Genomic DNA, 27015 nt, shown 5'->3' on the forward strand with positions numbered 1-27015 from the left:
AATAAACTAGCAATGAGTTTGACATCACTTGTCTTCCGACATGAAATGAAGTGAGCCATTTTGGAAAATCTATCCACCACTAAAAAAATGCTAACATTTTCCCTAAGAGACATTGGGAGACCTAGAACAAAGTCCATAGACAAAAATCTACCTAAGGATGTGTAGGAGTAGGCAAAGGGGTGTAGAGACCAAAATTGTTAGATTAGACTTGGCTTGCCTACATTCTAAGCAACTACTACAAAACTTTTCAACATGCTTCTTCATGCAAGGCCAAAGAAATGCTCACTTAGTATGTCAAAAGTTTTAAGCAACCCAAAATGACCCATTAGGCCCCCTAGGTGAGCCTCCTTAATCAACAAATTACTCAATAAGCATGAAGGTATGTACACCCTATTCTCCTTAAAAAGATAGTCATCCAACCTATAGTATTTATCGAAAACACCTTTTTCACAAGCTTCGTAAATAGAATAAAGTCGTGATCATGCTCATAAAGGTCTTTAATAAACTCAAATCCAACATAATTGAAGGCACACATAGCAAGCACATGCTTTCTCAAGCACACTGTATCACTCACAAGTAAAGCACCATCATGCAAGGTCTCAAAAGGTTTCCTAGAAAGAGCATCGGCAACCACATTGTCCTTTCCCTTCTTATACTTAATGACATAGGGAAAAGTCTCAAGGAAAACACTCCACTTAGGATGCCTTTTATCAAGTTTATGTTGCCCTCCTAAGAACTTAATAGACTCATGATCCGTGTGTATCACAAACTCCTTGTGCATCAAGTGGTGTTGCCAATTCTCAAGGCAATGAACTATAGCATACAACTCCTTGTCGTACGTGGGATAGTTCAACTGGGCTTGATTTAGCTTTACCGAGAAGTAAGCTATGGGCTTACCCTCTTGCATGACAACTCCCACAATCCTCACACCACTTGCATCACATTCAAGTTCAAAAGTTTTATCAAAATTAGAGAGTGCTAGTAAGGGAGCGTGTGTGAGGTCATTTTTCAAAGTATTAAACGCTCTCTCTTGCTCCTCCCCCCACTTAAACTCAACATTTTTTTTGACAAGGTGGTTCAAGGGTGAAGCTTTTGTGGAAAAATCCCAAACAAACCTCATATCGAAGCTAGCAAGGCCATGTAAAGACCTAAACTCACTCACATTCCTAGGTGTTGGCCATTCCCTAATGGCTTCTCCTTCTCTTCATCTACCCGCACTCCTTCCTTTCCCACAACAAAACCAAGAAACACAACTTCTTCAACACAAAAAGTGCATTTAGGCAACTTGGCATATAAAGCATGCATTCTCAACACTTCAAGCACATTCCTAAGATGACTAGCATGCTCTTCAACACTACGACTATAAATCAAGATATCATCAAAATATACCACCACAAATTTCCCAATGAAAGGACGAAGCACATGATTCATCAAACGCATGAATGTAGAAGGGGCATTAGTTAGACCAAAAGGCATCACAAGCCATTCATACAAGCCAAATTTGGTTTTAAAAGCGGTTTTCCATGCATCTCATTCTTTCATGCGAATTTGGTGGTATCCACTAGCCAAATCAATTTTAGAGAAACATATAGAGCCACAAAGATCCTCTAACATGTCGTCCAACCTAGGTATAGGGTGCCTATATTTGATGGTGACTTTGTTAATTGCCCTACAATCTACACACATCCTCCAACTACCGTCTTTCTTAGGTACAAGAATGACGGGTACGGCAGAAGGAGATAGTGATTCACGAATTAGATCTTTAGCAAGGAGTTCCTCGACTTGCCTTTGTAGCTCTTGTGTCTCCTTGGGATTCGCCTTGTATGCGGCCCGGGTTGGGAGTGACAATCCCGGCAAAAAATCAATTTGATGCTCGATCCCTCTCATGGGAGGAAGTTCACTTGGGAGTTCCTCCGGGAATACATCTTCAAATTCCTGCAACACACTTTGGACAATCAAAGGACACGGGTCAAGGTTAGTAGCTAAGCACAAATCCTTACGGACCATGAGGAGAACAGAGAGGTGATTGTTTAGTGCCCACCCAAAGTCAGTATTACTAGCTAACAAACATTCCTTTCCCTCTCTTGTTTGTGGGTGCTCTCCTTTGGACGCTTTTATTTTTCTCTCATCATCCCCACTCTCACTTGGCTTTTTTAGCTCACATTCTTTTACTAACATTTTTTCCCTATATCTCTCTCTCTTTCCATTTGTAGATGTTGACTTGCCTCAAACACGGCACTAGGTAGCAATGGCTTCAAACGAACCTTCACCCCGTTGAGCATGTAGAAATACTCATTTGTGAAGCCATTTTTGTAGGCCCTTCTATCAAACTCCCATGGCATCCCTAGCAAAACACGACATGCCGTCATATGAATGATATCACATAGGATTTCTTCTTCAACTTCCCCAATCTTCAATGGAACTTTGCATTGAGCCTTCACCTTCAACTCCCCTGAATCCCCTAACCATGGCAAAATGTAGGAGTTTGGGTGTTTAAGGACCTTCAATCCCAATTTGCCAACCAACCAGTCACACACCACATTAGTACAACTCCCTCCACCTATGATGACCAAGCACGTCTTGGATTTCACCTTACACTTCATATGAAAGATGTTGCACCTTTGCTCCTTATTTTCCTCAAGGTTAGGTTGTACATTGAGCATTCAGAGTACAACCATAGCCCTCAAGGGTGTATCTTCATCCTCGCCACTAGAAAAAGCTATGTTGGTGTCTGGGCTCACTTCTTTAGTACCCACAACTTCTTCTTCTTCTTCTTCTTCTTCTTCTTCTTCTTCTTCTTCTTCTTCTTCTTCGTCTTCCTCACTATACACGCTACCATCTTTCCCGATAACCATTACCCATTGGTTTTGGCACTCACGTGCCTAATGGCCATACCCCTTTGGCGGACCTGCGGATGCGCCTTGCGGTTTTCTTTGTTTCAAGTTATATGGAAGAGATAACTGAACCGGATGAATCAGTTAGCAAATGTCGTTGCCACTTGATCAAGTTGATCTCACTCTCGTACGCCACCAATATAAATTATAAAATCCCAATTTTGCACTACTTTAACAGTAAAGCGGCAAGTTCGGGGTCGATCCCACAGAGAAACTAGTGTATCGAGTGTGTGCGTAGTGAATAGGGGTTTGGCTGCTGCCACGCTTTAATTTTGGGAGTTTTTAACTACTGATTTTACTTTAGACAGAAAAGTAACTAACTAATGGCTCAAGGGAAATTTAACTACTGGGTCAAGTGAAATTCAGTCTGGAATGATAATTTATTACTTACAACAGTAAACACGATGGCAAAAACAGAACAACTTCGATTTTATATTCGGAATCCAAACGAGTGCAGCGAACATGCGGAATACAAAAAGCTCGAAACTTTAACTACAAAGCAACTTGAAATTAAACTAAGCTAACACTTTGGAAAATACGAAAGCAAGTAAACCGAGAAGATCCTTGGCAGGAAACTTGAGACAACGCTGACATATATAGAGTATTCTGTAGCGCTCCCTTCGGTCGCCCTTTTCTCTAACTAAGCATTACTTTATCTAAACTATCTAGAGGACTGGACTAAACTAGAGAACTAACTAAACTAAATACGGAAAGTAAAAGAACGAATTTTTTTTGCGTGGTGGCACATCCTCTATTTATAAGCTCGTCAACGACCTCCAGCTGGATAACGATCTTGGCAGGGAATATTCGGTCACACTGAGAGTGAGCGACTCATCGATTGCTACGTGCTTTCCTTCTAGAATGACGACGCTTTTTAGTAACAGATTCATGACTCAGCTCCGTCCTTGCGTTTCATATATCAGCACGTGTCCCCTTCTAGAACGTTGTCCTTGCTAAGAGAATGATGCGCACCATCCAGCTCATTGCCTCACATGTCCTTCTTCTGGAAGCCAGTGGTACCCTCCTTGACTGCTTGATTACCCCCCTTGATCAACTCCCCCGCTGTAACGACCCGCTAAGCCGATATTATTATAAAATATATTATTAGCTTTATTACCTATATAAGTGACTTTTATGCGATTAAATCCGAGCTACGATAGATTGTCGTTGTTTGTTTTGACGTTAGGCAAGTGAATAGAACACGTAAATATATTACACCTATATGATTATAATAAATTTAAATAAATAAATAAGATCCAAAAATTTAAAATCTTGTTGTCCGATACATCCAACAAAAGTCCAACAAAATTTAATTTATACATCGTATGGAAGTGGGTACTTCAACACGAATAGCCACGAACAGGAACCGAGTATACCTACACCAAATTAAATAAACCAGTAAATAATTAAATAATCAAATATTTACAAAAAAATAAATAAATAAAAATAAATAATAAAAAATAAAATAATTTTCTCAAAAAGGGGAGGGCAGATTCAGAGGTTTTAACACAGCATTTAATGCTGCATTAAAAGATTTGCAGTAAAAATCATCATATTGAATAATGTAAGGAAAGCCACTTGCAACTTATTCTTGCAAGATAAGTTACTTGCCATCTTTTATGTATAAGAACATTTACGCAAATCACTTTCTTTCACCATACACACACACACCAGATATCCTAATTTCCCTTCACAAACCCCACATAAACTTTTACTCCACATCAATCTCACAACAAAGCTGAGCAAGAGGAGGAAGCAAATCTAGCTGCTTTTTTTTTTCACAATCACACGGAAGCACAAATTCAACATTTCTCTTTCACAATCAAACAAAAGTAAGTACCACAACTCACTTATCCACATATTAAAACCGTTCCTGTAGGCAAACTTAGTCTTGAAGAACTAGCTAATCAAGAACATAGCCACAGTTTTTTTTTCAATGTTGCAAGTAGACCAATCAAGAACATAGTTGCTATGACACATATAAGCATAAAATGGCATATTCTCAAATAATTATAGGAGCTTATCTTGAAGAAATATGTAAATCTGCCGGAGAATTTCCGGCAGCAAGCTCGGCCCTCCGTCGCCGACGCGCTCCAAAAATTCGTCACTATTTTCGTTCTTTAGAATCTGAAATTTTGAATTTACAAAGTTACACCATCAAAAATATAATCTTTATAAACCACAAATGAAAAGAAAGAAGTGGATGAACAAAAAAACAACCACCCTACCTCTCGGAAATCGGCGTCGGCGGCTGGAGGGGGGGGAGATCCTCGGCGATGGCGGCTGGGGCGGACCCGCGACGGCGGCTGGGGCGGATCCGCAGCGGTGACGGCGGCGAATCCAGAGAGAGAAGACGGCAGCAGCGTGAGGCTGAGGGAAGAGGGAGAAGAGGGAGAGAAAGGAGAGAAGGGAGAGAAGAGAGAGAGGCATGAGGGGGAGGCGTGGGGTTGCTCTTCCCAAATTGGGGATCTCGAATTAAATTAATGAAGGAGAAAGGAAGAAGAAATTTGGGGAAACATTCTGGAGAAGTACCGATGGGAGTGGAAGTGGTATTTGACTCATTGACTTTAGGATTGGGCCACTTTGGATTAAAAGAAAAAGAGAGTCCAATGGAAGAATAAAGAAATTGGGCTTGTCCCTTTTAAATGAAGGAATTTGGATTTAAGGATTTTGGGCCTAATAATTAATTTACTTTGGGCCGAGAGATTTTGGTGGATTTGGGGCTACCTAATTAAACTAGTAGACTTGGAAATTTAATATTTTTGGAGTAAAATTAAATAAGGAATTGAGTTGGAGCTCATTTAAATAATTCCCGAAAAAAAAGTATTAAATTTTCAAAGATGGAAGATGTTAAAGTTGGAATTGCTAAGGGCCGACCGGCATCGCCCCGCGACGCCTCGGGCGGCCGCTAAGGAAATGGAAAGAAAGAGGGAGACGACGTTCTCAAGTCACAGAAATAATTAAGTTTAATAAAGAAGTGCTATTAATTAAATTTCCCAATTTAATTAATATGCAAGTTTCTAAAATTCTTCTGACGGTGAACAAATGATAAAAGAAATAAAGTAGGAGCATGCATTCCTATAAGTATGTGAATTTCTCGAGTCTTATTAGTACGTTATTTGTTTTCAAAAGGCTATCTCCGTGAGTTAAGGGTGGAGTCAGGAAAATTCAAGTTAAGGGGTTTTAAGCAGTCGAGGTGAGCTTTCTTATACTAAAAATACAAATTGTATTTTATGAAAACTTGAACACATGTTCGTGATTTTTAAAGATGTTGTCTTGCCATAAATGTTTTTGTGTATGATGCCTATCTGTTGGCTACGGCCAAGTGAATTATGAATGATGATATAAGTCGAATTCGGGTCCCAGTGAGGGTGGTGTCCCCACTCGGACTAGTGTACACAAGCTCCCTCTGCATGTTGGGCAGAGCAGGTGACCGAGGAAGGTGGCCACCTTCCCGGCACAAGAATATCTCTGACATGTTGGGCAGAGAAGGTGACCGTGCGAGAACACCATCTCGACGGCACAATGTGATCAGATATGGCTAAGTACAGGAAAAAAAAAGGGACTGCAGTCCAATGTGATATTTTTAGTAAGCTCGGGTCTTTTCAACACCACCCCGAGTGTTACTGTGATGATGGCTTGACAATATTTTCAAATGTATATGTGTAATTTTCGGCAATGTGTTCACTGAGTACTTTTTGTACTCAGCCCTGCATATATTTCTAAATATGCAGGTTGAGCAGCGAAGTGGTGGGGGAAGTGCTATTGAGACAAGACATTTAATTCAGTCAGATTTTGACTCTCGGAGGTTCATGTCTTCATACATGGAACCGCGTTCATTTGCTTCCGTTGTGCATCTTAAAAGACTCAAGTCTATTTTGTTCAAAACTCTGATTTTATTTCGAGCTTTTCCCATTTGTTTGGAGCTATGGTCGAGTTGTGTTGCTTTTCCCCTTTCTTCCCCGCTTCTTTAAATCTTCCCCTAGTCGCGATCAACCGTGTTTTCTATCCTTAGAAAATGCGGTCGTGACAGAGTGGTATCAGAGCGATCATTCTTTCTCGCTCTGAACCCGAGAGTCTTCTTTGAAAATCTTTGGTCTAGCCTCGATCCACTAGACTGTCTAATCGATGAAAATGCTCTTAGCACTCCCACCAATCGCGCTCAAAGAGGAAAAAGGTAACTTGTTCTTTTTCAAAAGAAAGTCAAGATGTTTGAAAGATTGAAATGGAGAAATAACTCATGCAGTTAATTTGAGTGAACAAATGAAAATACTAAGTTTAAAGAAAGAGTTGATGTTTCTTGATTTGGTAGCATGTTTAAAGAAAGAGTTAGTATGTCTTTTCTTGGCTAAAGATTGTGAATGTATGAATAAAAGAAGTAACTTTCTTAAATGGAAAATTTTTTTTACTGAAATATGAAAGTATAAAGTATACGAGTCTCGTACCAATTGTTGAAATGATGTCTCTTTTTGAGTTTGTGAAATGATACCTCTTTTTGAGTAATCATTAAATCATGTTGCTAGTATGGAGAAATCGAAATTTCCAAGAACTTAGAATACTTAGTTATGCGTTCCTTCTAGAACACAATATGAACTCAAATTTAGAAGTACAGTATGAACAATTCGCGCTTTCCCGAGCGACGAAAAGAAAAGGACGCGATAAGAAAGAAACTTCGTCACGAGAAAAGCAATCCAACATAGATCAAAACGATGATTCTAGAAAGATGGTAGGGGTTAGATACAATTCTCTACGTCCCAATGACATGAATAATCTAGGTTAGCATTGTCTTTCTTGACAATCCAATCACTCCAAAAGATCATACCTTTGATCCAACTAAGCAATGTACACATAACATAGCAAGAGAATATGATTACGATGTGAACAAAGAACCTAGCTCTACAATATAAGTAAACAGAAACGGCGTGTTACGAGGATGAGCATTATGACGAATCGAGAGTACCAAGGAGTCATAATCCTCACATGTGGTCATCTGACGCGATCGTAAGGTGAAAATAGCTTGTGACCAAAGTTTCTCATAACTCAGTTACCATTCTCTATGAAGAATTAAATAAAGGAGTATCACCATTGTAGTTAACCAAGAAGATTCATCAGCAGCATTTACTTGGATTCCCATGAATTCCATTTTTTTCTCACATCCCCCTTGATCAAAATACTTTTGTTGAATTAAGACCTTAAATGACTTCCTTTGCAAGGTAATGTGTCATTATCTTCCCTCTTCTATGTCAAGGTTGTGCATCACTTCTAGTTTTGAGCTTGCCCCCTCATGTTTTCTGATAACCTCCAGTGACTACGGTCCTTCTTTACTCATTCTGTATAAAAGCAATACTTTGACTCTCTGAATTCTTGCCACCAAACTCCTATACTATGAGTTACTTTATTTATAGCTATCAGAATGAACATGTTTTCCCTAAACTATTGTCTCTTCAATGATAATATATTCTTCAAAGATCATTAGCAGACCTTTAGTGTTTTCAAATGTGCTTGCTGACACTCATTAATTTATAAAGAATAGTCACATCTTCTTAATTCCACTATAATTATTCCATCATGCTTTGAGCTCTTTAGCAACTCCAAGTCTAAAGTAATTTGCTCTCTTCCCAAACTAGTTTGCTCTGGTTGTCTTCTCTACTAGTTAATTTCCATGATTTGGTTATAAACTTTGTGAATTCATTAACGGGATATAGTATCACGATGTTGTTGACCCAAGAGGGCAGTTCCTTGTTATTCTTCTTTCTCAAATCCACTTGGGACCAATCATTTTCAGTCTTACTATATTTGAGCAGCCATCTGGTGAGACCTTAAACCTTTTAAATTGACCCTTTGTGTTTTCAGACATACTTATTGACAAGCTCTTTGTTTTACATGAGTACTCTCATCTTCTAAATTCAAATATGACTATTGTCTCTTGATTTGAGCTTTTCTGCAAGCCCCATGTTAAAGCTGGCACATTGCTTCTCCATTGGCTAGTTTCCTCTTGTTGCCCTCTTTATTAGTTAGTTTCCTTGAACTGCTTATAAACTCTAAAAAATTTCGTTGATATGATCTTATATCACAGTATTGTCGAGCAAATTGCAATTGTTTGTTTTTCCTATTATTTTCAAATCCATTTGTAACCACCCATCTCAGGTCTTCCTGTTATCATCTTGGGGATACTTGAAACTTTTCTACTTCACTGTTCATTTTGATTATATTATTGGCAACTTATTATTGACATCTGCATTCTATTCATCATACCCCACTTTTGCAATTTATTCCATCTGGCAAGCTCTTCCCACAATAAAATTCCCAAGCTCTATGGGTATGGCTTAAGCCCTTTGAAGTTGTATCTTTTATTTTCCGGGAGTGAGCATAATGAGCCCAATTGAGCCTAGTCTTTGCACTTCATGAAAACCTTTGTTGCAAGCTACTGGTGAGAGTTTGTGGTGAACCAAACACTCGCGTAATTGAAATAATTATAATCGTTTTATTTTCATGTCTATCTTGGAGCCTACGCAAAGCAAGAACGATTCGAATATTCCTCTTGGGATCCCAAATTCAGTTCCTATCAAAGTTAAAACGGTTAGATGAACTCTATATTTCTGCTTGTGAGACCCTCATGGGAGGCAAGATACTGACCACTGCAAAAATAAAAAATAAAAAAATAAAAAAATAAAAAAATAAAAAATTTACACGGACGAACGTCGAATCGAATTGAAATTTAATATCGGAGAGAAGGTCTTTTCGAAAGAATCCCATTCCAAAGGAATAACCAGTTTTGGACTCAAAGGTAAGCTAAAACCACGATTTATTGGACCCTATGAAATTCTGGAAGAAGTGGGCCCAGTAGCATATCTCTTGGCATTACCACCCAACTTTGTGAACGTATACAACGTATTCCACGTCTCCCAACTTCGAAGGTACGTGTTCGACCCGAAACCTGTGATTCGTCACGAAGAAATCTCTTTAGAACCTGACCTGAGCTACGAAGAAAAGCCGATAGAAATACTAGACCGGAAGGTGCAACAGCTTCGGAACAAGTCGATTACTACAGTGAAGGTTTTGTGGAAAAACAACGGACAGGAAGAAGCAACATGGGAGCTAGAAGAGAAAACGAAGGAGAAATATCCCGAGATTTTTGTCTAAGCACTTGCTAAATTTCGGGACGAAATTTCTTTTAAGAGGGGTAGAATGTAACGACCCGCTAAGCCGATATTATTATAAAATATATTATTAGCTTTATTACCTATATAAGTGACTTTTATGCGATTAAATCCGAGCTACGATAGATTGTCGTTGTTTGTTTTGACGTTAGGCAAGTGAATAGAACACGTAAATATATTACACCTATATGATTATAATAAATTTAAATAAATAAATAAGATCCAAAAATTTAAAATCTTGTTGTCCGATACATCCAACAAAAGTCCAACAAAATTTAATTTATACATCGTATGGAAGTGGGTACTTCAACACGAATAGCCACGAACAGGAACCGAGTATACCTACACCAAATTAAATAAACCAGTAAATAATTAAATAATCAAATATTTACAAAAAAATAAATAAATAAAAATAAATAATAAAAAATAAAATAATTTTCTCAAAAAGGGGAGGGCAGATTCAGAGGTTTTAACACAGCATTTAATGCTGCATTAAAAGATTTGCAGTAAAAATCATCATATTGAATAATGTAAGGAAAGCCACTTGCAACTTATTCTTGCAAGATAAGTTACTTGCCATCTTTTATGTATAAGAACATTTACGCAAATCACTTTCTTTCACCATACACACACACACCAGATATCCTAATTTCCCTTCACAAACCCCACATAAACTTTTACTCCACATCAATCTCACAACAAAGCTGAGCAAGAGGAGGAAGCAAATCTAGCTGCTTTTTTTTTTCACAATCACACGGAAGCACAAATTCAACATTTCTCTTTCACAATCAAACAAAAGTAAGTACCACAACTCACTTATCCACATATTAAAACCGTTCCTGTAGGCAAACTTAGTCTTGAAGAACTAGCTAATCAAGAACATAGCCACAGTTTTTTTTTCAATGTTGCAAGTAGACCAATCAAGAACATAGTTGCTATGACACATATAAGCATAAAATGGCATATTCTCAAATAATTATAGGAGCTTATCTTGAAGAAATATGTAAATCTGCCGGAGAATTTCCGGCAGCAAGCTCGGCCCTCCGTCGCCGACGCGCTCCAAAAATTCGTCACTATTTTCGTTCTTTAGAATCTGAAATTTTGAATTTACAAAGTTACACCATCAAAAATATAATCTTTATAAACCACAAATGAAAAGAAAGAAGTGGATGAACAAAAAAACAACCACCCTACCTCTCGGAAATCGGCGTCGGCGGCTGGAGGGGGGGGAGATCCTCGGCGATGGCGGCTGGGGCGGACCCGCGACGGCGGCTGGGGCGGATCCGCAGCGGTGACGGCGGCGAATCCAGAGAGAGAAGACGGCAGCAGCGTGAGGCTGAGGGAAGAGGGAGAAGAGGGAGAGAAAGGAGAGAAGGGAGAGAAGAGAGAGAGGCATGAGGGGGAGGCGTGGGGTTGCTCTTCCCAAATTGGGGATCTCGAATTAAATTAATGAAGGAGAAAGGAAGAAGAAATTTGGGGAAACATTCTGGAGAAGTACCGATGGGAGTGGAAGTGGTATTTGACTCATTGACTTTAGGATTGGGCCACTTTGGATTAAAAGAAAAAGAGAGTCCAATGGAAGAATAAAGAAATTGGGCTTGTCCCTTTTAAATGAAGGAATTTGGATTTAAGGATTTTGGGCCTAATAATTAATTTACTTTGGGCCGAGAGATTTTGGTGGATTTGGGGCTACCTAATTAAACTAGTAGACTTGGAAATTTAATATTTTTGGAGTAAAATTAAATAAGGAATTGAGTTGGAGCTCATTTAAATAATTCCCGAAAAAAAAGTATTAAATTTTCAAAGATGGAAGATGTTAAAGTTGGAATTGCTAAGGGCCGACCGGCATCGCCCCGCGACGCCTCGGGCGGCCGCTAAGGAAATGGAAAGAAAGAGGGAGACGACGTTCTCAAGTCACAGAAATAATTAAGTTTAATAAAGAAGTGCTATTAATTAAATTTCCCAATTTAATTAATATGCAAGTTTCTAAAATTCTTCTGACGGTGAACAAATGATAAAAGAAATAAAGTAGGAGCATGCATTCCTATAAGTATGTGAATTTCTCGAGTCTTATTAGTACGTTATTTGTTTTCAAAAGGCTATCTCCGTGAGTTAAGGGTGGAGTCAGGAAAATTCAAGTTAAGGGGTTTTAAGCAGTCGAGGTGAGCTTTCTTATACTAAAAATACAAATTGTATTTTATGAAAACTTGAACACATGTTCGTGATTTTTAAAGATGTTGTCTTGCCATAAATGTTTTTGTGTATGATGCCTATCTGTTGGCTACGGCCAAGTGAATTATGAATGATGATATAAGTCGAATTCGGGTCCCAGTGAGGGTGGTGTCCCCACTCGGACTAGTGTACACAAGCTCCCTCTGCATGTTGGGCAGAGCAGGTGACCGAGGAAGGTGGCCACCTTCCCGGCACAAGAATATCTCTGACATGTTGGGCAGAGAAGGTGACCGTGCGAGAACACCATCTCGACGGCACAATGTGATCAGATATGGCTAAGTACAGGAAAAAAAAAGGGACTGCAGTCCAATGTGATATTTTTAGTAAGCTCGGGTCTTTTCAACACCACCCCGAGTGTTACTGTGATGATGGCTTGACAATATTTTCAAATGTATATGTGTAATTTTCGGCAATGTGTTCACTGAGTACTTTTTGTACTCAGCCCTGCATATATTTCTAAATATGCAGGTTGAGCAGCGAAGTGGTGGGGGAAGTGCTATTGAGACAAGACATTTAATTCAGTCAGATTTTGACTCTCGGAGGTTCATGTCTTCATACATGGAACCGCGTTCATTTGCTTCCGTTGTGCATCTTAAAAGACTCAAGTCTATTTTGTTCAAAACTCTGATTTTATTTCGAGCTTTTCCCATTTGTTTGGAGCTATGGTCGAGTTGTGTTGCTTTTCCCCTTTCTTCCCCGCTTCTTTAAATCTTCCCCTAGTCGCGATCAACCGTGTTTTCTATCCTTAGAAAATGCGGTCGTGACACCCGCTTTCTGGCCTTTTTCGCCTATTGTACTTGCTTGATCAATTTGGCCTTGTTGCCTTGGTCAAGCGGCATTTCTGCACATTTAACACTTGCTTTGCGCGATAAAATCGATCAAGTAGCGTACATTTTACCCCTAAACCGATGCATGAAATTAGCCTTATCACCCTTGCACTTAAAACATTGAACCTTCTTGTCTTCCATAGGGGCTATGGCTTTAATAGGTTGAGGGTCCAGTAAAGCCTTCACGGTCGGCCTCCCTTGGGTATTTGGATTAGCCGTATTTTCCACCTTCTTGCCGGGGGCGCTCCACTTGCTAGGCCCCGTCCTTCCCCCAGTTTGGCTAGACGCTCATTTAGTCCGGCTAGAAACCAACTCTTTACTTTGCCTCTCAAAAGTGTCGGCAAACTCAATCACCTCATCCAAGGTAATTCCCCTCAATGCTTCCACTTGCACCTTGTGCTTCAAGTTGATGTTAAGGCCATGGATAAATCGATCTTGAGTCACCTCTTCTCGCTCCTCCACTCCTACCTTGCTCATCAATGATAGGAGTTCATAGTAGTACTCCATTACGCTCTTCGTCCCTTGCTTCAAATCTTGAAGCTCCCCTCAAAGCCGAAGGAAATAGGACTTTGGCACAAAGGTAGTCCTCATGAGCTCACACAACTCCACCCACGAACCCACTTCTCTTCCCCTAACCATCCTTCTCCTCCTCATCGTATCATTCCACCATGTATCTGCATTGCCACGAAACCCGGCTATGGCCAACTTCACCTTATCACATTCTGAAAAGTTATGGAGTGAGAAAATTTTGCTCATTTAGGACTCCCATTCCAAGTAGGCTTCGGGATCAAACTTGCCATGGGACTCGGGAAATGTGTGTTTGATAGATTTGGTGGGATCATCATACCTCAGCTCCATCTACTCCTCCTCATAGTTTCTATTTCTTCTATGCCTACCATCCCACCCATGGTGCCCCATGTTTCCATTCTCTCTTTCGCCCATCATGTTCCCAAACCAACCATTCATATTCTCATTCCGTTCTCCTCCATGTCCTCCACGCCCCCCATGATCGTACCAACCATAAGGCTCTTCCTCTCCATTATTCCCCTCGGAGGCATTGTGATGTGTGGGGTTTCTTATAGGGGTGTTTTACCTTGATAGTCGCATTCAAAGCATTGAGCTCGTCGTGGAGAAAATCTTGGTTTTCATGGATGGATACTTGGTTCTCCTTGAGTTCCTTCAAATCCCCGAACATAGCATCTTGAGTGACATGCATTGTTGTTTGGCCTTCTTTTAGATCTCTCAAATCCGTCATAATTTTTGTCATCAAGCCTGTCAACTCATCCCCCACCAAATTATGACCCGTGCTCGCACTCGGTTCAACTCCATCAGGTTGCGAATCCCCCATCGTGGTGGATCTAGAACGAGGTGGTATTCAAAATGGTACCTATAATAATAAAGAAAAATAAACTAGGAACTAGTCTTAGGGGTTAGTAAAACAAGAAGGAGAGATTTAAGAAGCTAACTCACCCAATGGTAATATCCCAACCCCCCTAGTCACTCACTAATGTCACTCGGTAGGTTTAGAATATAGTGGGGCTAGTATCACTCACTCTCGATCCAAATTCCCAAATGCAAGTGCAAAGAAATATCAATCAAGGTATACACGTAGGCAATATAACCAAGTAAGTAAAGCCAATCAATCATGTGAAACTAAGGTTCAATGCCTAAGGAAGCTAACAAACAAACTTAGTTGAGCTGAAAATTCATGTAACTCTTGGCTGATCTTTAGGAATTTTTTTGATATGGCTACCCAACCCCAAAATTGATGAAACTTGGTATATAACAATATTAAAGGGTTTAGAAAGAGGAACAAATATCCCCAATATATCAGATTTTTGAGAATACCCTCGATTTTACGTTTTCCCCAAATCTGTCAAATTAGGACACAAAACAGGGCAGCAACTTCACACATTAATTTGACCTATCAAATGATGGAATTTTGAGTTGGCATTTTGCAGGTAAATAGTTCATATATCAAGGTTCGTACACACCAAAAATCAGCTCAATCCAACAACAATAGACCAATAAACAAAAATAGGCTAAAACAAGGAAAAATAAAGAAAAGGAAATTTCATAGAGGCATATAATCAAACACTTACTAGGCAACTAGGCTCTAGATACCAAATGATAAGGATTCTTGTGAGTGAATCCTTCCATGTGCCCAAGAAACACCCAAATTAATGTTCGACTCCAATTTTTGTAGTTAAGATAAAAAAAAAGGATAGGTTGAGCTACCCACAAAAACTAGGCTCAAAAGGAGTTTGGTGGAGAGGTAAGAAGAGGAAAGAAAGGTGTAAAGAGGGAGGAATCCTCTTTGGGGACCTATGACCTCCCACAAGAAGATGTGGGCAACCCTAGTCTACTTTCACCCAAAGCAAACACTCCATTGGCTCCACATTCATGACTACACCACCATAAATGCATACATATACTTGATCTAGTCTAATAAACATAGACCAAGCAACCTACATGTAGGAATTTGGATAAAAATCTCACAAGGGAGATGCTCTCAAAGGAGTCTTCAAAATATCATTCATCAAAAGTCTGCCAACAAAAGTCTTACAAAATAGTATTTATAGCTAGGGTTGGAATCCCAAGAAAAGGGTTAAAAAAATAAGAAATTCGACTAAAATAGTCAAAACACTTTGGACATGTGAAATCGCCCGGTCGGGCGAACTCTCTGGACTCCGCCGCTGCTTTGTCAAACGCCTGGTCGTGCATTTTGGGATGGTGAGTTCACCCGACCGGGCAAACTCTCTGGAACGCCTGATCGGGCGCTTTGGAGGGGTGGATTCGCCCGACCGGGCATTCCGTCTGTCTCCTCCATTGCCCTCCGGATGAAATTTGAAACACCCTCCCGAAGCTTTTGTCTCATGGATCTCGTGACGGGCCTTCCGGGCAGCCTAAGGGGAGTCGTGGTCACGTCCGCCTTGGCCTTGGACCTCCCGTTCGTATCAAGAATCCTCCCCTTCTAATGGCCTAAAAGGGTTAGACGTGTCGGTCATCATGACCGCCCTGCATTCACGCTCCATCTTGGCTTGTTGCGCCTCTTCATACTTAAGCATTTCACTCTCAATCTTGTAGGTGAAGCGGCTGTAATTGTCTCTAATTGTGATCTCGCCTCTATCTACATCAATAAGAGCTTTGCATGTGGCTAGAAAATCTCTGCCTAAGATTATAGGTACATTTTTGTCTATTTTCATATCAAGTATGATGAAGTCGGCAAGGAAGATAAAATCGTCTACCTTTACCAAGACATCCTCAATCATGCCCATTGTCTTGATTGTCGTGTTGTCGGCCAAGCTTATGATCACATCCGACGTCTTGAGAGGCCGGATGTTGAGCTTTTCGTAGTATTTCAGCGGCGTGAGGTTGAAGCTAGCCCCTAGATCGCAAAGGGCCTTGTCCACTTTCCCTTCTCCAATTGAACACCTAATTATGAACTGGTCGGGATCTCTTTGCTTCACTGCTCTCTCCATTTAGATGATCTCGCTGCAATGGTGGGACAACTTAAGGTCGGCTTTTGTAGGCTTCTTCTTTCTCATCACAACCTCCCTTGGTAGCTTCGCGTACCTAGGTATTTCCTGCAACGATTCAACGAGAGGGATGTTAGTATGGACCTTACAAAACATATTTAGAAAATGCTTGAATTGCTCTTGAAGCTTAAACTGCTTACTCAGCTGGAAAGGGAGTATGTGCCGCACGACTTCCTGTTTGGCGGGTGTCTCTGCCTCTCTAGTGGCTGGCCGCTGCGGGGTGTGCGGCGGTCCGCCAGGCATCGGGCAGTCCGCAGATTTCACTCCAGAGGTGCTGCCTTCGTCCTTATTTTGCTTGACGACCCCACTTCTTGTTTATGTTCGCCACTTGTGCTGTTGCCTTTGCCTTGTCTTCCTCAACCTTTTTGTGGACTTGGTCCATTTGAGTCTGAATGTTTGAGACGGCAGTGGCAATTGTGCTTATTCCTTGCGTGAGGTTGTTCAACCTTGCCTCAACGACTCCAATCTTGGTGTCATTGGTCTTTCTATCTTGCACTATGGCGGACCTGCGGATGCGACTTGCGGTTTTCTTTGATTCAAGTTATATGGAAGAGATAACTAAACGGATGGATCAGCTAGCAAATGTCGTTGCTACTTGATCAAGTTGCTCTCGCTCTCGCACGCCACCAATGTAATTTATAAAATCCCAATTTTGCACTACTTTAACAGTAAAGCGGCAAGTTCGGGGTCGATCCCACAGAGAAACTAGTGTATCGAGTGTGTGCGTAGTGAATAACTTCGATTTTATATTCAGAATCCAAACGAGTGCAGCGAACATGCGGAATACAAAAAGCTTGAATCTTTAACTACAAAGCAACTTGAAATTAAACTAAGCTAACACTTTGGAAAATACGAAAGCAAGTAAACCGAGAAGATCCTCGGCAGGAAACTTGAGACAACGCTGACATATATAGAGTATTCTGTAGCGCTCCCTTCGGTCGCCCTTTTCTCTAACTAAGCATTACTTTATCTAAACTATCTAGAGGATTGAACTAAACTAGAGAACTAACTAAAATAAAGACGGAAAGTAAAAGATCGGATTTTTTTTTGCATGGTGGCACATCCTCTATTTATAAGCTCGTCAACGACCTCCAGCTGGATAACGATCTTGGCAGACGTGCTTTTCTTCTAGAATGACGACGCTTTTCAGTAACAGATTCATGACTCAGCTCCGTCCTTGCGTCTCATATATCAGCACGTGTCCCCTTCTAGAACGTTGTCCTTGCTAACAGAATGATACGCACCATCCAGCTCATTGCCTCTCATGTCCTTCTTCTGGAAGCCAGTGGTCCCCTCCTTGACTGCTTGATTACTCACCTTGATCAACTCCCCCGCTTTCTGGCCTTTTTCGCCTTTTGTACTTGCTTGATCAGTTTGGCCTTTTTGCCTTGGTCAAGCGGCATTTCTGCACATTTAATACTTGCTTTGCGCGATAAAACCGATTAAGTAGCGTACATTTTACCCCTAAACCGATGCATGAAATGAGCCTTATCAAACTGCTCACACTTAGAACATACTTGTCCTCAAGTATAAAGAAAAAGAAAAAGAAAAGAAAAAGATAAGGCAAATTTCAGGCATGGTTTACTCATTTCAAAAAAAGTAAAAGAAGACGAAAAAGAAAACAAGACTCGAAATAAAAACACATATTCACATAGATGCATTAGATCGAATAAATTTCCAACAATCATACCCGAGGTCGAGATCAATCCATTTGTCAGCAGCTTATGTTTCTTCTTTTTCGCTTTTACTTGATCAAGGTGTCAGTTCGTCAAGATTGCTTAATTTCAAAACCACTGTTGGATTCACTCAGTCACTCATTTCTCACCAGAGATGTTAGGACTGTTCACTCGGTATTGCCACAAATTTAATACCTAGAATCGGATTGCACAAGATAGTTCCTTAAGGTCTTTGTTTCGGGTGTAATGGGGCTTAAGGGTTGTTGTGTATCAAGGTAGGGTCATAGGGGTTATAAGTTTAAAAATATAAATCGTAAAAAAGAAAAAACACATGAGTCAAGAGACCAAAGATTTGAACTTTTTATTTTGCCACTAGATACCTCACTTGGTCAAGTGGCGACTTTTAGCCTTAGATTTTTGGCTTATTTTTCTAACTTTTGACTTACCGGGTCAGGTTACAACTTTTTCGTGCCCTCTTTTTTCTCAACTTTTCTTCTCTCTCTCTCTCTCTTTCTCTTTTTGACTTGATTTCTGACTTGATCAACCTGATTGATTAACTCGCTCTACCCGGCTACCCTTTTATTTTAACTTTCTATCGTACTACCCCTTACTTTGAAATGACTCATCTATTGACCTCTTTTCATCACGTGTTTGTAAAAGAAAAGGAAAAGTGTATGGATATGGGTTCTGGTTTCAAAAGAACGGGTCAAAGTGTATGGGCTCAACTTGGTTAACTAAGGGGTGCCTTGCTTGACGAGGCGAGTTCGTGGAGCGAAAGAAGAAAAGGCTCAAATTGGTTAATTCCTAATGCCTTTAGTCCTTACTACTTGTGCAATTTTCATCTAAATATCAAAAATTCAGCCTCTCGTAATTTTTTTTGTAAAAATAGTAGAAATGTTCTACTTTGGCGTATAACTCACATATAGAGAGGGTTCACAATAAGTTTAAAAATTGAGCATTTCAATCATACTCGCGTCGTTCAAACTGATCAAGTTTTTTTGCAATCAAGTTTCTACATGTAAACATACTGATTCCTTTCTCTAACTCTTCCCAAAGTAATCAAGTCTTCCACTTATCTAATTTCATGCATATAGCCTATTTATTACTAACTGATATTTTGTGTTTTCAAACTTCAAAATTTTAACTTGTATGATTTTTATTTTCTGGAACTAACCCTCCCCCCTCCCACTACATATGAACTCGTCCTCGAGGGACTGGATGTAGTGGAAAAGGGTTATGTACATGCAATGGCACGACATAAAAAATAAGAAAAACTTCTCACACTTAGACCGGACACTGGGCTAAGTGTGAAATAGTGCCAACAGTCAAACATGCCAACCAAAATAGAAAAACAAAAATCAAAACAGATATAGGCATACCAACACAAACTTCTCACACTTAGTCCATGCACAAGACTAAGTGTGAGAACGGAATAGAAAACAACAATTTACACAAATAAACTGAGTTAATGGTGATACTACTGCCTTTGAGATGGTTGAACAGGGGATGTTGCAGGCCTTCCTTATTGCCTGCAGGACGTTGGCGTTCATCTGAGCTCCTACTTCTTGGTATCTTTTCCCCCATCTCCTTCGCGTGGAGGGGCATGCAGGGCAGCGTTAGTAAACCAAATACCTTGACTGGTAGGGTGGCTCCTCTTGGGAGGAAGAAGGACACTCTCTTCCCCCTTCCTCTTGCTTTCTTCCTGTACTCTCACCCGGCAGTCCTTCACAGCCTTGCTTGCATCTACGGCTGCACCGGCCCCTTGAGTCGCTTGTCTCTTTTCATCCACCTGTCGCCTCAAAACCGCAGCGTCCTCCAGCAGTTGCTCTATCGTCCGGCGGAGGGTCCTTCCCAGGACAGAGTCGTCCTCCACAGTCGAAAAGAGGTTCCATTATGCCTCCTTTCATCGTAGTAGGAGATCACTGGGGAGAGGCAGAAAATTCTCCCTCTCATCATCATCATCAATATTTACAACCCCAACCGGTTGCGGCAGCCCCTTGGGAAGGTATGTAAGGTTCCCGCCACTAGGTGGTGACGGGGTGTTTTGAGTGGGCGTGCCCTTTGTTGGTGGTGGCAAAGCGGGGTCCTTAGACCGAGAAATTCCTAGGCGAGCTTCAAGGGAGGTGTAAACCTCCTCGGAGTCAGTGCCGGTGGGAAAACTTCTGAATATGGAGTCTAGACGCTTTATGCAAGCCGGGTCCATATATTGGAGTGGACCGATGAATCTGGGACGCGATGATGGGATTCTGGTGGCTGGTGGTAAGGATCTCCGGTTACCTCTGCTGATACCGGCTTCTGAAGCAGAAGAAGAAGAAGAAGAAGAAGAAGAAGAAGAAGAAGAAGAAGAAGAAGAAGAAGAAGAAGAAGAAGAAGAAGAAGAAGAAGAAGAAGAAGAAGAATTGAGTTGAGTGTTCTGCATTTTTTTTTCTCTGGTGATGATTGTGGGTGATTTCTTGAAGGGGATTTGAACTTAGAGAGAATTAGATGAGGGTAACACGAATGTTCTGAAGGCAGTTGATGAAAAGTGGGATCAGAGAGACCAACCCCTTTTATACGGAAATCCAGACTGTTGAGATCCTTGCGGCTGTTCAGATCCTTGAGACTCTTCGCGTACAGGCGCACCTTTTCAGAGTGCCAGCTGGCTTAGCTTCTCCGATACGCCTCCTCTCTCTCTCCAGGACGTCCTTTCACTGTGACAGTTGGCGTCATCTGACACCTCTGCAATGGCTGCACACGTCCTATCATTACCTGCCCTGATCAATGAAAGTACTGTACCACCAATTAAATTCGAATTGCACTGATCAAGTGGACAATTAATCCTAGATGAAAACTCAAATAGTTCCACTTGATCAGTTTCCTTCCTTTCTTCCGATTTTTAATTTTCTAATAATTTAAAAACTAACACATGAAAAACTATTTACACTAACTACAAGGACTTGACCGAGTTCCCCTGGGATGTCACTTGATCAGTGTAATAGATTAAGAATTTGTTGCTTGATCAAGCAGACTTCCCATGAGTACCCAATCACTCCTTTTATCTGCTTATTGGCAAGAGATAGGCATGAGTAGTGGAATGTCGTCCACCACAAATGCCTCCATTCCTTCTCTGTACGGCTTCACCCTGTGACCATTCGCCATGAAGGTAGGCGAGTCTGGATCACTCCCCTGGAGTTCGACTGCTCCATTTGCTCTGATGGCGACAATGGTATAAGGACCAATCCATCTTGACCTTAGTTTCCCTGGTATTAGTTTGAGTCTGGATTGGAAGAGAAGCACTCTATGGTCCACCTTGAGTTCCTTCTTGCGAAGGTTCTTGCCATGCCACATCTTCGTCTTTTTCTTGTACCACATGGCAGAATCATAGGCATCAAGGCAGAGTTCTTCGATCTCTTGTAGATGCATTCTCCTCTCTGTGGCACCAGCCTTGGCATCCAAATTCATTTCTTTAATAGCCTAAAAAGCTTGATGCTCGACCCCCACGAGCAAATGGCACATTTTCCCAAATACCAGCCGGTATGGGGACATTCTGATAGGCGTTTTGAAGACGATCCTATAGGCCTAGAGCGCGTCCTCCAGACGATGGCTCCAGTCTTTCCTCGTGGGATTGACCGTTTTCTCTAGAATTGCCTTGATTTCCCTGTTTGACACTTCGGCTTGGCCATTGGACTGAGGGTGGTAAGGTGTGGATAAGCGGTGGTGGACTCCATATTTTCTCATCAGGGCTTCGATGGTTCTGTTGACAAAGTGAGTTCCTTGGTCCAAGATGATAGCCCGTGGCACCCATAGCGGGTAAAGATGTTCGTCTTCAAGAACTTTGCCACTTCTCTGGATTCACATGTCTTAGTTGCATTTGCCTCGATCCACTTGGACACATAGTCCACCGCCACTAAGATGTAGAGATTGCCTTCAGAAGATGGGAATGGTCCCATGAAATCCATTCCCCATACATCAAATATTTCACAGACAATAATGCGGACCTGAGGCATCTCATCTCTTGTAGATATCCCTCCGGTAAGCTGGCATCGAGGGCACCTCTTTCAGAATTCATAAGCATCTCTATGGATGGAAGGCCAGTAGAATCCGCTGTCTAGTACTTTTCTTGCTGTTTTCTTTGGTCCGAAATGACCACCACAAGCCAATGAGTGGCAGTGGACCAGCACGTCTTCTTGCTCCCAGTCTGGTATACAGCGTCGAATTACTTGATCTGCCCCCATTTTCCATAGGTAAGGATCATCCCAATAGAAGTATCGGGAGTCGCTTTTAAGCTTTAGCTTCTGTGCCCTTGTAACTTCATCACTCCCAGGCAGCTCGCCTGTCACTAAGTAATTGGCCATATTTGCAAACCATGGCTCTTTCCGCGTGTGCTGCCCCTTGCTTCCTTGCTCGGCTTGATAAACCTCTTCCACTAGGTTGACCCACTATCGGTCAGATTCTGACTTGATCAGGTAGAGGTGCTCCTTAGGGAAGGCATCTGAAATGGCTTCGCCGTTATCTTCTTGTAAAATTCAGCTTAAGTGATCCACCACTCTGTTCTCGTATCCCTTCTTATCTACTGCTTCCCAATCAAACTCCTGTAGAAGGAGTACCAATCTGATCAATCGCTGTTTTGATTCCTTCTTCGCCAAGAGGTACTTGATGGCCGCATGGTCTGTATACACTAACACTTTGGACCCAAGCAGGTACGGCCTAAACTTCTCAAAGGCGTAGACCACCGACAACATCTCTTTCTCGGTCACGTCATAGTTCTTCTGTGTCTGATCCAACGTTTTTGACGCGTAGAAGATGACATAACTTTTTCCTTCAATCTTTTGACCCAACACCGCCCCTATAGCATAGTCACTAGCATCGCACATCACCTCAAAGGGGTGGCTCCAATCGGGGGCGCGTATTATCGGAGAGCTTATCAATCGGTCCTTCGGAAATTGGAACGCAGCCTTGCAGGCATCCGAGAATTCGAACTCCACGTCATTCTGGAGAAGCTTTGTCAGAGGTTGGGCTATCTTTGCGAAATCATTGATAAACCTTCTATAAAACCCAGCGTGGCCTAAAAAGGCTTTGATCTCCTTCTGATTGGTGGGATATGGCAGTTTTTCAATGACCGCTACTTTTGCTGGGTCAACCTCTATTCCCCTGTTCGACAGTACATGGCCCAGGACTATTCCTTCATTAACCATTAAATGGCATTTTCAAAATTCAGAACCAAGTCCTTCTCGCGGCATCTTTCTAATAGACAGTGAAATCGTCCATGAAGATATCAATGCAGTCTTCGAACAGGTCAGAGAAAATGCTCATCATGCATCTCTGGAAAGTGCCCGGGGTATTACAGAGGCCAAACGGCATCCTCCTGTAAGCGTAAGTGCCAAAGGGGCAGGTGATGTTGTCTTCTCTTGGTCATCTGGATTCACGGCGATCTGGAAGTAGCCACTATAACCATCCAGTAAAGCTGAAGTACTGCTTCCCTACTAACTTCTCCAACATCTGATCAATGAATGGCAAGGGGAAATGATCCTTCTTTGTTGTTGCGTTCAGCTTCATATAGTCAATGCACATTCTCCACTTAGTAACGGGTCTTGTCGGGATCAATTCGTTTTTCTCGTTTTTCACTACTTGAATCCCTCCTTTCTTGGGCACCACGTGCACTGGGCTGACCTAGTTACTGTCCGGAATGGAGTAGATAATCCCGATCGAAACCAACTTGACGATTTCCTTGAGCACCTCTTCTCTCATGTTGGGGTTGAGTTTCCGTTGTTGGTCACGGCGTGGCTTGGCTCCTTCTTCCAGTCGGATGTGGTGCATCCACAAGTCTGGGCTGATGCCCACCAAGTCTGTCAGCTTCCAGCCGATAGCCTTCTCGTTCTTCCTTAATACTTCCAGCAATCTGTCTTCCTGCCCTTGGGTCAACTGACTGTTGATGATGACAGGTTTCGTTTCTTCCTCCCCCAGTAGGCGTACTTAAGATGTGCTGGAAGGGGCTTCAACTCCTTCGCGGGCTTTGGCTCTTCACTGGGCAGAGGATTTTCTGCCGCTTCTCTTTCCAGTGGCTTTCCTTGATCAAGCCGCTTCGCTAGGTTGGATACTTGAGCGGTCCCACTTGACCCAACTGGTCGCGGATGCTCACAAAAATCCATTATCGCCTTCGCGAAGGCTTGGTCATCCATTTCTCCGACCTTCATGGTCTCATACCACTCTTCTACTTCTTTCTCGACCTCTTCATCTATAGCGGAGTCAGTGAACTGTCTCTTTAGGAATTCTTCCTCCAAAAATTCCAGTACTAGGGGCTCCGTCACATCTACTGAGTATATGTTCTCGCTGTCGGCTGGCCTCTTCATGGCTTCATCGATATTGAACGTGAATTACTCTCCATTGAAATCCAATCTTATCATCCCATTACAGACGTCTATTATGGTGCTCGCCGTAGACAGGAACGGTCTCCCCAGTAGGACTCCACTTGATTCCTTTGCTGCTGGCTCCGTCATCTTGATTACGAAAAAATTGGCTGGGTATAAAAAGTTATTTACCTTCACAATCACGTCTTCCAGAATTCCTTCCGGGTGAATACACGATCTGTCGGCCAACTGGATCATGATGTCAGTGTCGATGAGCTTGGCCGCTCCCACCTTCTCATAGATAGCATATGGCAACACATTGATGGATGCCCCGAGATCGCACATCGCGTGCTCCACTTGAATATCTCCGATTGGGATCGGGAGAGTAAACATTCCAGATCAGTCTTCTTGGAGGGAAGGTCGCTTATCTGGATCACGGCGGAGACATTCTCTTCTATAATTAGTCTCCCTTCCTCGTTGACTTTTCCCTCCAAGTAGTCTTTGACGAATTTACTAATCGGGGGCATTTTTAACGCCGTCAAGAGCGGCACCTTTACTTCCACATCCTTGAACATACTCGCCACGTCGATCGTGGCGTCCCTCTTTCTTGTCACCATTCCTCGGTACGGATATGGCTTAACTTTCTCAGCTTCCTCTCTCTAACTTTCCTCTGAGTTTTCACCCCTCACTGCTGCCTTGCCCTCTTCGCTCCCTTTTGCTTGCGCTCCTCCACTGGATTCTCCTTCTTCATCATGGCTCGGTCCAGACATAGATGCTAGAGATTTCATAGGTGGAGTAGGGTTCTGGTAGACTTTTCCTTATCTCAGGGATACTTTGTTAATGTTCTCTCGACCAGGTGGCTGCACAGTGGCTGGAATCTTTCCTTCATTTCCCCTCAGCTCGCCTAGTGACATCGCGACTTGAGAAAGTTGCTTCGTCAGCATCTCCAGTGCAGCCCTCTGTTCTCTCTGGGCTTCTTGGATTTCCCGCATCGCATCATTAGGATGGTGCGGTATTATCATATCTCATTGGCCATCGTTGGGGTGTCGGTTGTATCTTTGATTCGGTGGTCCCCCACCGTGGTTGGGCTGCGGGTAGTCAGACTGCCCATAATGCTCTTGCTGGTATTACGGCTGGGTATGCTGTTGGTTGCTTCTCTAGTGTGGCGGGACATAACTCACCATTTGGTTGTTCGGTTGTCTTCCCTGGTTGCTTGACTGGGGGCCTTGCTGTCTGTACCCCCAGTTTCCCTCATTCTGTTTGTTTGACCAGTTTGACTGCCCTCCACTGGACCAGTTCCCTTGAGGTCCACTTGACCAACCTGTCTGTCCTCCCTGCATTCTAATCCCTCTGCAATTTGTCCTCTCCTGGTTTCGGGCTGGCCAGTTAGGCTGCCCCTTAGAGGGTTGTATCTGCTGTGTCGAGGGTTGAGGTGGTTGGATCTGATTCTAATCAGTCCACCTGAAGTTATGGTGGTCTCTCCATGGAGCGTCTCTGTGTTTGCCCTGGATCCAGTTTCCATTCGCATTCCAGTGGCCGACGGCATTCACTTGGGCTTGCGGCTCCGCCTCAAAGGGAAACTCGCAATAGTAATAGTGATGCTCTTCCGCTGGTAGTGGCAGCGCATACTGCTGCTCTTTGGGTGCAGGTGGCGGTGGTGCTCTGGATTTCTCTACTGCCTCAAGCTGCTTCTTCTCCATCTGCTCGAATCGAGCCTTCAATTTTTCATCACTGCGTGCCTCTGCTGCGTGCACTGCACCTCTTCGGTACTGGCCTCGGGACGTCTCATACGGGCACTTGGCCTCAATGAGCCTCTCCAGGATGTTCTTGGCTTGGCTGAATGGGGTCTTTGAGAAATCCCCCTGGGCTGCTAGGTTGAGATCATTCTTGCTATCGACTGTCAATCCACCGTAAAAGATCGGGTAGATCTCCCTCTCACCCAGCTTATGGTTGGGGCATGCTTGAAGCAGCCCTTGGAATCTATCCTAGTACTGGCCGAGGGGCTCATCATACTCCTGTCTGGCTTCTGTAATCTACCGCTTGAGGGCACTCGTTTTTTACGCTGGAAAGAAGCGATCAAGGAATATCATTCGGAACTCGGCCCATGTTTTGATGGACCCCTCTGACAGTCTCTACAGCCATACTTGAGCATCACCCTTCAAAACGAAGGGGATGGTTTTCAACCTTATAATCTTCAGACATAGATCCAGCCGGTACGGGCTGGATATCACAGTATCGGCAAAATTCCTCCAAGAAGGCGTATGGACACTCTTTTGAAAGGCCGTAAAAATGAGATAAAACAGCCAGTACTCCAGACTTGATCGCGATGGTCCGCATCCCAGGAGTAACGGCAATGTCATG

At 42.3% G+C, this 27015-nt stretch overlaps 3 protein-coding genes and 2 long non-coding RNA genes across 5 annotated transcripts; all 5 read right to left on the bottom strand.

Annotated features, from left to right (window-relative positions):
• Positions 1-260: 260 nt before the first annotated feature.
• LOC121808165 lies at positions 261-2663 on the bottom strand. Its single transcript, XM_042208581.1, has 5 exons — positions 2226-2663; positions 1698-1935; positions 1163-1253; positions 443-932; positions 261-347 (listed from the first exon to the last, which is right to left on the bottom strand). Exons 1-5 carry the CDS (start codon positions 2661-2663, stop codon positions 261-263), a joined length of 1344 nt encoding a protein of 447 aa, XP_042064515.1.
• A 1441-nt stretch (positions 2664-4104) lies between these two features.
• LOC121799589 lies at positions 4105-5634 on the bottom strand. Its single transcript, XR_006050336.1, has 2 exons — positions 5123-5634; positions 4105-5021 (listed from the first exon to the last, which is right to left on the bottom strand). It is a non-coding gene; the product is annotated as an uncharacterized LOC121799589 (long non-coding RNA).
• Positions 5635-10230: 4596 nt separating this feature from the next.
• Positions 10231-11760, bottom strand: LOC121799992. The gene is made up of 2 exons (XR_006050408.1): positions 11249-11760; positions 10231-11147 (listed from the first exon to the last, which is right to left on the bottom strand). It is a non-coding gene; the product is annotated as an uncharacterized LOC121799992 (long non-coding RNA).
• Positions 11761-16070: 4310 nt separating this feature from the next.
• LOC121808250 lies at positions 16071-16595 on the bottom strand. The gene has a single exon (XM_042208678.1). It carries the CDS (start codon positions 16593-16595, stop codon positions 16071-16073), a length of 525 nt encoding a protein of 174 aa, XP_042064612.1.
• A 4775-nt stretch (positions 16596-21370) lies between these two features.
• On the bottom strand, positions 21371-21769 carry LOC121808333. The gene has a single exon (XM_042208791.1). It carries the CDS (start codon positions 21767-21769, stop codon positions 21371-21373), a length of 399 nt encoding a protein of 132 aa, XP_042064725.1.
• Positions 21770-27015: the final 5246 nt, after the last annotated feature.

Source organism: Salvia splendens, chromosome 1, assembly GCF_004379255.2.
Source record: "Salvia splendens isolate huo1 chromosome 1, SspV2, whole genome shotgun sequence".
In the NCBI taxonomy this organism is placed as follows: Eukaryota; Viridiplantae; Streptophyta; class Magnoliopsida; order Lamiales; family Lamiaceae; genus Salvia; species Salvia splendens.